This window comes from Lepidochelys kempii, chromosome 19 (assembly GCF_965140285.1).
Source record: "Lepidochelys kempii isolate rLepKem1 chromosome 19, rLepKem1.hap1, whole genome shotgun sequence".
In the NCBI taxonomy this organism is placed as follows: Eukaryota; Metazoa; Chordata; order Testudines; family Cheloniidae; genus Lepidochelys; species Lepidochelys kempii.
In genome coordinates, this window is record NC_136398.1 from 6897497 (window position 1) to 6908087 (window position 10591).

Genomic DNA, 10591 nt, shown 5'->3' on the forward strand with positions numbered 1-10591 from the left:
TCCGACCCCCTGCTCAAAGCAGGACCAATCCCCAATTTTCACCCCCGATCCCTAAATGGCCCCCTCCAGGATTGAACTCACAACCCTGGGTTTAGGAGGCCAATGCTCACACCACCATCCCTCTGCAGCGAACCCCCCCGCCAGCACCGCCCGGGAGCCCCAGCCAGCAGCCCAGGAGATCGGGCCCTCGCGGTGCATGCTGGGATGTGTAGTCCCTTTCCCTGGCTCCTGCCCCGCGACGACAATCACAGCAGGGCACTCCAAGCCCGGAGGCGGCCGAGGCGAAGGGCGCATGCTCCGCGGGGCTGCAGGCGGGTGGCCGGGAAGGGCGCACACTACCTTGCTGGGAAGGAGGCACCGCCTCTTGGCCTGTCCCGCCGCGGGGTTGGTGGGTTGGGCTCGGGAGGTGCGGCGAGGAGGCGGGCCCGGCCCGGCGCGTGCGTCAGGTTCGGTAGCGCTGCGCGAGGGGCCGGGTAAAGGTGAGAGGGAGACGGGAGGTTCCCCATTTTCATTCAGGAGGGGACGGGACGGGGCAGGTCGGTGCGGGGCGAAGCTTCTGCCGAGCCCGGGTTCGGGGTGTGGCTGGGGGCGGGGGGCTGAGCGGCATGAATCCCCCCCCCCACACTGCACAGAGCTGGGGGAGGGGCTGCCCGGGGGCCCCAGCCCCACTCCTTTCCCCGCAGGGAGGGGCGGCAGGGCTCAGTCCCGTGAGGGGGGGGGGTATCCTGAGGGGCGGGGAGGCGACGGACCCGAGACAGCACCGACCCTGCGGAGTCTGGTGGGCTCCCCATCCCTCGCGGGGAAAGGGGGGGGGGCTGCAGGGACTCGGCCCTGCTGAGATGCCCCCTGAGTGTTTGTTCTGCTGGGGTGGGCAGGGCTGGCTCCTCTCCAGCCGACTTGGCATTTCCCGCTTTAACCCAAGGGAGGGACTTCGGCTCCAAAGAGCATAAAACCTACAGTGCCAAATCATGCCCGTAGACTGCCACAGGAGCGCCTGGCCGAAAGGCAGGAGCGGGAGTAAAATGAGCTGGGTTCCTAGCGCTGCCACAGACTTTCTGTTGGGATGCTTAAGCTCAGTTCTTCAATTCCCCTACCTGTAAAATGGGGATAGCGCTTCCAGTCCCGCAGGAGCGCTGGGAGGCTTCATGCTTGTAAAGTTCTCTGAAATTCTCAAGCGGAAAGCCTTAAATAAGTAAAATGTATTGTTATGTTTAAGCCTTTCCAGTTTTCATCAGCTTTTCCACCAGAGGTGCCCCTGAGCAACCAGCCTATGCCAGTTTCACCCTTGACTGCAAATATCAGAAAAATAATAGTGTCTGCTTCTTTATAAAGAGTAAGGGATTAATGTCAGTGGCGGTGCATGTAATCTCATCCAATGAGACAACTAGTACATAAGAAAAAAGGTGAACTTTGGTAACGGTATCTTCAAAAACTGTTCTCAGGGCAGGTTGTAATTTTACCCTGGAATCAGTTTTACTGAAAGAGTTATTAAAAGCAGATACCATCTCAGACTATCTGAAGTTTAGAATTGTTCTGACGCTTTGGAGCACTGTACGCAGTCACTGCGTCTTTGCCATGTATCTGTGATAGGTTGGCTGAGTTGGGATATAGGATACTAAATTTGTCAAGCTAGTGTGTTGCCAACTAAGAAATGACAGAGGCTACTCTATTTAAATTGTAAGCTCTTTAGAGCAGGGACCATCTTTTTGTTCTGTGTTTGCACAGTGCCTAGTACAATGGGCTTCTGGCCCATGAGTAGGGCTCCTTGGTGCTGTGGTAATGCTAATAATAATTGGACGTGGACTGTTGTAGTTGGAATGTTACAGTGACTTCAGGTTTAAAAAAAAAATTCCAGTTTTCCAGAGTCTGAATATGACTATAGGCCAGGTTGTTGGAGGGAGGGAGGGAGGGGTTTGTTTGTTTTTTGGAGGGAGGGAAAACAGTGATCGGTTTTGATTGATTCCACAAAGGGAGAAGAATTTCTGCTCTAATGTTCTTTCTTTGTTTCTTCTTGTCAGTGATCAGAAGCAGCAATAGGAGAAATGGAGATGCAGTCATATTACACGAAGCTCTTGGGAGAGCTCAATGAGCAAAGAAAGAGGGACTTTTTTTGTGACTGCAGTATTATTGTGGAAGGCAGGATCTTCAAAGCTCACAAGAACATTCTGTTTGCTAATAGTGGCTACTTCAGAGCCTTATTGATTCATTACATTCAAGACAGTGGGCGACACAGCACTGCTTCTTTGGACATTGTTACTTCAGAGGCCTTCTCCATCATCCTAGATTTCCTTTATTCAGGGAAGCTGGATCTTTGTGGGGAAAATGTTATTGAAGTCATGTCAGCAGCTAGCTACTTGCAGATGACTGATGTGGTCAATTTTTGCAAAACTTACATCCGGTCATCGCTAGATATTTGCAGAAAGATAGAGAGAGAAGCTGCTTTCTATCAGGCTGATAGTGGAAGCTCCAGTTCTGCCAGGGAGGGCACTTCTTATGGTACAAAGAGCCAGTGCTCTGCCTCCATCTCTTCTCTGCAAGAAAAGGAAAGGATTTCTGATTGTCAGAGAGATCCTCCCTGTGGTGAATGTAGCAGCTGCCACCCAATGGAACTTGTGGTGAGAGACCCTGTAAGCAGTGATTCTCCAGATGACATTAATTCTTCTCTGCCCAAAGGGGTAGTAGAACCAAAAGTAGAATTTGACTCTGATGAAGTGGAGGTAGAAGTGGGTGAACGACTACAGCAGTATCCAACTCCATTATCTCTTGAGCAGATGGAAGAGGGGCTGCACAGTGGCCAGGCAATGGACTTGGCCTGTAATAACTACCATATGAAACAGTTCCTGGAGGCCCTGCTACGCAACAGTGCAGCTCAAAGAAAAGATGATGTAGTTCATCACTTTGTTCGGGGCTTTGAGGGTAGGCCAGAAGATGCAGGGGTGGCCATGAGTTCCATGATGGACATTCACAGCGACTGGTATGGTGAGGATACAGGTGAGATGAGAATTCCCGAGGCTGTAGATAATGTCTGTATAACAGATGAGGAAGCTGTTTATTTGTATCACTTTCTATGTTAATTGAACGGTTATTCTCATTCTTGTTCAGTATACTTCACAGGAAAATATTGCTGAATTTTATGCAACAGCAAAATAAACTATTGTTCTGGACTTCAAAAGAAAGCTGCACTCATTTTGTTCAGTGCAGCATTTGGAAGGTAAGTATTTCTGATCTAAAAACTTGTATTTGAAATAGGTATTTTGGAGTCTAATGGTGGTAGCATAATTTGGGACAACACTGGAATGAAAGATGAATGTAAGAAAAGCTTTACCTCTTATAACTGTTAGTATTGTGTGTGACAGGTTTGATCACAGAGACCCCCTTGGGACTTTCACCTGATGTGCTGAGATTTGCCTCTGAGCTTGTTTTCCCTGCCAGCTTGGGACTCGAGAACCCTGCCTTGTTGAGCCAGACATGCTAGCCTGCTGCAACACAGACCCAGGTCTGGTCCACAAAGCTGCAGACTTTAACCAAAAACTGCTCAGCAGGTCACCTATCTCCAGCACCCACACACCCAGTTCCCAACGGGATCCAAACCCCAAATAAATCCATTTACTCTGTATAAAGCTTATACACCCTCTATAACACTGATAGAGAGATATGCACAGCTGTTTGCTCCCCCAGGTATTAATCACTTACTCTGGGTTTATCAATAAACAAAAATGATTTTATTAAGTATAAAAAGTAGGATTTAAGTGGTTCCAGGTAATAACAGACAGAACAAAGTAAGTCACCAAGCAGAATAAAACAAAACACGCAAAGTCTAAGCCTAATACATTAAGAAACTGATTACAGGTAATATCTCGCCCTCAGAGATGTTCCAATAAGCTTCTTTCGCAGACTAGACTCCTTCTTAGTCTGGGCCTAATCCTTTCCCCTAGTACCGTCCTTGTTCGTTCCAGCAGGCATCTTAGGTGGAAACTAGGGGTTTTCTCATAACTGGAAGCCTCTTTGTCCTGCTCCACTCCCTTTTATAGTTTTGGCAGAAGGCGGGAATCTTTTGTCTCTCTGGGTCCCCACCCTTCCTTCTAAATGGAAAAGTACCAGATTTAAGATGGATTCCACTATCCTGTGACCTGGTCACATATCGTATGTGACCTCATTCTTCTTTACCCATGGGCTGGCACACAATACACAGGGATTTCTCAAGTAAACAGCCATTTACAACCAATTGTCCTAGTCAATGGGAGCCATCAAAATTCTAAACCACTGTTAATGGCCCACACTTTGCATAATTACAATAGGACCTCAGAGTTATACTTCATATTTCTAGCTTCAGATACAAGGATGATACATGGCATACAAATAGGAGGAATATATTCAATAAGTTAAAACATCTGTTATGATACCTTACAAGAGACCTTTTGCATAAAGCATATTCCAGTTGCATCATATTCACACTTATAAACATATTTCCATAAAACATATGGAATGCAACGTCACATTATGAACAAGAGTTGTTATAGATTCAGAAAGACAAACTGATAGTCCCATGTTGGTTATGCTATAAACACTGAGAGGCAGAATATTAACTACACTGCATATTTTCCCTCTAGAGACAGACTTCCTTCTCCATTGCTGATCATCAGGGCTGCTGCTTTCACTAGCCCAAATGCATGCTGGGATTTCTCAGCACCAGCAGGAAGGCTATGTGACAGCACCTTCAGGGACCTGAAGGAGAAAAAGCTCATGAAAATATACACATTTCCTAAGATGGCCATTAACGATTTTGGGTCTTCATCTGCTTGTAATAAAGTTGGAGGACTATTTCTTTTCCCGAATACTGTCTCTATTTACCTTTCAAAAACTGTCCTTTAAGGTGGGCTCTACTCCTTGTCTGAAGTACACCTCAGTTCTCATAGCCATTCATAATTCGCCAAGTTAAAAAATAATGATGCAGGCAATAGGAGTTATTCACAAAGATAGTGTATTGCTGTAGAAAGTAAAGCTACGTTTATGCCATCACTAGCTCAAGCACACAAGTGTGTTCTTAAAACCACTTAGAGTTCAGCGGTTCCGTAAGGAACTCTCACTGTGTAGTGAATCAGTGTTCATCTGATAAAATCATTAAGTCAGTCAGCATAATTGAAATATTTAATGGCAGGATTCTGTTACAATAACATCTACTGCTTCCAAAATGCTGTAGCATAGCAGACATCTAATAGGGTATGTTCCATTGCGGTTTTTTCAAGTAAAACTCTTCAAATTGTTAATCTAGCATTAAAAGTGGAAATACACATAAAACCTGATAAATCATCAATAATTAACAGAATTTGCTAGAAACTTTAACACTAGAAATATGTATTTTAAATATGCATTCAGGGTTCTATGTTTCTTTTAAAAAAAAAAATTGACGTCACTAGCACCTAAAGTAGAACAGGAAACTATTCTTTATGCTGGTTTAGGTTCTTGTGATGTATTCAGCTCTTTCAAGGCAGAGACAGAACGCTGATCGCAGGTCCTGGTAGCTAAAGTTGCGGAATGAGTCTCAGATATCTTGTTTTTGAAAGTGTGTGTGTATGCTTGTGTGTATATGTACATATGTAGATGTCTACACATGAATTATTAGGGTCTTACTGATTTTGATATTTATTGAAAAAGATTTTATTTAATCTTTGAGGTGTCAATACAGCAAAGGACTATGTGTATGCATAACTTTAATCATGCACTTAAGTCCCATTGACTTCAGTGGGGTGCCTGACTTCAGGGGGGCGCTTTAACGTTAAGGATGTGTTTAAAGTATTTTACACGCTGATTCAGGAAAGCAACGCACACTTTTTAGTCTCTTAACATCACCACCCAATCCTAGTCATGTTACAAAGGACATCTCTAGTCAGTCATGTATTGGCTACCATCAAGAAGCTCAGTAATACCAATTTTTATTTAAAAATGTAATCTTCAAATACAATTCTCAATTTTTCCATCTTCTCACATGAATTTTATCAGTGTTTAATTGTACGTGTATATCTGAATCTAGGCATATTTTACTGGAAAACAAAAAACAGCAAATGTATTAGAGATGAAAGACTCCTATTAGTCCCAGTAGAAAGCCTACTAAGACTTGAATGGGGACAGAGGCATAAATTACTTCTAGGGATGGTCCCTCTGTGTCTAAATTGACGCCCATTATTATAGCATATTGGAAAACTTGCTAGTGCCTGTGCACTTTTCTGTGGCTAAATTAAAGACTTTAGTTTCCAGTGCTGTTAATATGACACCGTTTTCAAAAATGAATTTGGAAATAACAAGAAGCTTTCAATGGCTCACATATTGAGCATAGTCGAGCAAACACATCACACCAGAAACCAATTTTGCCAATTTATTAAATTTATTTTAAAATTGCCTGATTTTCAAGGGTTCTAAGAACCTGCAGCTCCATAAGCTTTTAAAAAAGAGACCATAAAATTTAAAAAAAAAAAAATCATCCAAGTGAGTCAAATACAAAGAGGAAAAATATGTGAGTATTCTGGCCCTAGTTTGCAGGCAAGGATTGTAACGAGCAACCTAGCTAACTTTTTTGAATTGTCTAAAATATATTGTTTTCTTTTTAAAAGGTGATGTGTTAGTTGTGCCAATCAAGCTCCACAAATGCCCGTTCTGTCCCTACACCGCTAAGCAGAAGGGAATACTAAAACGGCACATTCGCTCTCATACAGGCGAGAGACCCTACCCTTGTGAGACATGCGGCAAACGCTTCACCCGGCAGGAGCACCTTCGGAGTCATGCTCTGAGTGTAAGTTTGATGAAAGCAGATATCTCTCAGAAGCAGATTTAAAAATAAATAGTAAGCTCCTGTGTTCAGTGTTTCTCAGTCATTCTGCTGATGTGTGTAAAGAATGTACATGTATCACATTTTGATTTAAGGCTGTTCTAAAGTACAGTAGAAGATAGAATGATTCTGCTCTCAATAGGTAAGGTTAACTGGGCAATGGTTAAGACTAAGAAATTGACATTTAATGCAATACAACTATATTAGTCCAAAACCTTTGTTCTTAGAAAGGTGATGTGATCATTTGCCCTGCAAGTTTGGTAGATGCATCTGTGTGTTTCGCCTTGGAATATATGGAAGCAGCATCCCCAAAAAGAGCTAAAGCAACAAGATAGGCCAACCACTTTTACAATGATGTTTTATTTCTCATTGATCAGGTGCACCGATCAAACAAGCCAATTATCTGCAAGGGTTGCAGAAGAACGTTCACAAGTAGCCTATCGCAGGGATTACGTCGCTTTGGCTTGTGTGACAGCTGCACTTGTGTAACGACTACGCATGAGGATTCAATGCCCATTAACCTCAGTCTGATGGAACCTTCATCAGAAGGTCAAGAAAAGGGTGATACAGACAATGATTGGCCTATATATGTCGAATCTGGTGAGGAAAATGATCCAGCTGATGACGATGATGCTGATGATAAGCAGGAGATCCATAGAAGCTTATCAGACCGAGAGGCACTTATGTAGTAACAAAAGGAGGGTGGGCAGATTTAAAGTGTCTCCCCTGTGATTGGTCATTCTACAGCAGAAAACTGCATATTTAACCAGTTTTGTGGAACTGTGTGTTTTTTATTACTAAATTCCAGTTTTGATAGAACTGGTGGGAAGAACTGGATTTTGGAATTTTGAAATATTTTTTAACTTTTCAGTGCTGTGCACTAGAATTCTGAGGGAATTTCCTGTCCTGGGTGAGCAGAGGCTGTCTCCTTGCAATCACCTGTTGTGCTTCTGTACCCTAGCTATGAGGGAAGGATCATCATGATCGTTTGATACTGAGTTTCCTCCCACAATGCTACCATAGTCCCTCAATCCTGGTCTCAAGGGGGCACCATCATCTTTCTAGGAAGAGATGTGAAGAAAATAAATGTAGTTTTCATCCTTAGCCTTGGACTTCTCTAAACTATTTTACATTCTCGTCCCTCTTATGCTAGGAAAGTCCTATCTGAAACTGTAAATCCTAACTGTTTAATTTTAGAAGTTTAGAATAGGATTTGACCTGGAAACCATGGTAAATTACCAGGATAATAAATATGCTACAGAGGGAAGCATATTCAGTAGAGAATCTTCACACGTGTTTGTTCATATATGTACTTAGAGAGCAAGCTTCTATTTTTGGGCAGTTTTCACTACATTTCCATCCCTGGAGAACAACAGAGCTTGGGCTATGATTCTTCTGGTCTATCTTTAATGCCCATTAGACAATAGTCCAGGCCTGAGAACTACACAGAATACTTATTCTATGATCTAGTAAAATAGTGTCCAAAGTGCACCGGTCACTGAAGCAAGAGTAAGTGCACTACCCACCTCTTTTCATAAAATCATAGAACTGGAAGGGACCTCGAGAGGTCATCTAGTCCAGTCCCCTGCACTCAAGCCAGGACTAAGTATTTTTCAACCATTTAAAGTAGAAGTTATAACCTAGCAATCTAGAAAAGTGGTTTCTTTAATAGATTCAATAGTCAGATTTACTGCTGATCTAGTTGAAGTACAATTCCAAAGAAAAATCTGGGCTACGTATATAACACCATCCCTGCAAAGTATTTTTCAAGAAGTCAGGTGAGACCCCTTGTAAAATTAGAGACTCCCTGTATGCAAACTTCCCTTTTTCTAATGAGAGTTTTTTCTTCTTATGTAGTCAAAAAATAGTCTTTGGTGATTCCTATGATGGTTTGTACCCTTTCATTGTCTTATGAATTCATCCAGGTACTGTCTCTTGTTTAAATTCCAACTTGGACCCTACATTTTCCTTGTTGAATAGATACAAGTTGGTTTTTGAAGGAGGTGAGATTACTTTACTTAATTTACCTGTCCAATACCAAATTGCTGTAAACTATGAAATTAGCTGGGAAACTGTAAAGAGCTCTTGGTAAGCTACTGCTAAACTTAAGACTAAAGAAGATACAATACTGAAGGATTCTGTGAAGTGAAGGTGCTTACTGTATGTAGATAGTACTTTCTAACTTTGTAAATGTTAATGAAAAGCATTGTACTTGGGCCTCACTTTCTGGATCAAGTGCTAGAACAGAAGATTGCAGACAGACATCACTGACACAAGAAGATCGTCTCACTTAAAAAGACAGTTTTCCTTTCTTATATTTTACAGAAGACTTTACACTGAGCAAACATAAAATGGAACATTTTTATATAAAAAGCAGCTGATTTAATCAGTCATTTTCTGTATACCTCATGCAATTATTTTACATATTGGATAAGAACATTCTGCCCCACAGTTCAGCTTCTTTATTTGCTTCATCCTGTAGTAAGACAATAATCCTGGTGTGATATCACAATCTACTTGTACAGAAGTGATTCTGATATCACAAATGCAGCATTATGACTTCATTGCAAGATCAAATAGGATGAATAAAAATGAAACAAGCCTCTGTTTATCTTTAATTACTAGCAAAGTAGCAAAAAAAACCCCAACCCCCCCAAAAAATCAGAGGTAAATAGAGTTGTTTGAAATGTCTCCCCAAAACTTGAAGTCTTACTTTAAGTGCTATCTTTCTGGAAGATATTGCATTTCTTGCTGGATTTATTTTCTGTAACTTAAATTGAGAGGAGCAACGCACCTTTAAAAATAAGCTATTTGTATTTGTTTTTTAGTTTGTTACAAAACCTCTCCAATAGTCCTTATTTCATATTGTTTGTAAATTGGAGTTGGTGTCTGAACGATAATGTCATAGTTTCATCAGCATAGCAAATTAGTATGAGGGCCAGATTTTCAAAAGAACTAAGTAACCACCAGCAACTCCCATTTAGGCACCTGAATGAGTGTCTGGATCTACAAAAGAGCCCTGGCCACTTCATTTAGGAGCCTAAATGGGAACTGAGCTCTCCTGAACATCCAATTTCAATTTTGGGCACTAAATACTTTTGAAAATCTGGCCTATAGAGTGGGCTTCTAAATCACATAAGCGCTTTTGAAAATCCTATATTTAATCCCATGAGGGTGGTCTTTTCGATGACTTCTCTGTTACTGCTCAGCCAACCCAAGTTCACGATGGTATTCTCTATCTGCTTATCAGTTGAGCAAAGGACTTTGTGTAAGAACATTTTAAAAGGAGTCCTCATACTTTTGACAATTGAGGACTGAGTTGCATAATGAAGGTGTGGTAGGAATGTAAATAGTCATCCTAACTTTTCATCAGCATGGCATCCTGATCTCTATGGTCATTCTGGCAGAGAGGTGCCACTTCAGTGTAAATATTAGAGGCCAATAGACTTGGAATATTCATTGGATATGGTGCTGGATAATGTGTTACAATGCATCTTTCTGGTGATTTAGCTTATCAGAGAAACACTGTAGAACTATGTTGAGGCATGTACTAGTGAACTCTGAAATTGTGAAGACCTTCAGAAGAGGAAAATCGGTGCTCTTGTGAAGGCATGTATGCAGTGGATTTAAGAGCTGTGGGAAACACTGCAGTGGCCTTCAGCTGTTTGAATTCAGCCTGCTTCATTTGGTTTTAGAAATTTTTCTTGTGTGTCTTGTGCATAGAGAATGGAACTGTGTTAAGTTTTGTGTAACGTTGGGGCAAGGGGT

At 42.1% G+C, this 10591-nt stretch overlaps 1 protein-coding gene across 2 annotated transcripts; it reads left to right on the forward strand.

The window, feature by feature from the left end:
• Positions 1-415: 415 nt before the first annotated feature.
• ZBTB8B (zinc finger and BTB domain containing 8B) lies at positions 416-10591 on the forward strand. Of its 2 annotated transcripts, none has more exons than XM_073317755.1 (4): positions 416-479; positions 2019-2991; positions 6609-6787; positions 7201-10591. In XM_073317755.1, exons 2-4 carry the CDS (start codon positions 2043-2045, stop codon positions 7510-7512), a joined length of 1440 nt encoding a protein of 479 aa, XP_073173856.1. In that variant the 5' UTR covers positions 416-479; positions 2019-2042; the 3' UTR covers positions 7513-10591. The 2 variants fall into 2 exon arrangements, with proteins under 2 accessions (XP_073173856.1, XP_073173857.1); XM_073317756.1 differs by lacking the exon at positions 416-479 and adding an exon at positions 480-536.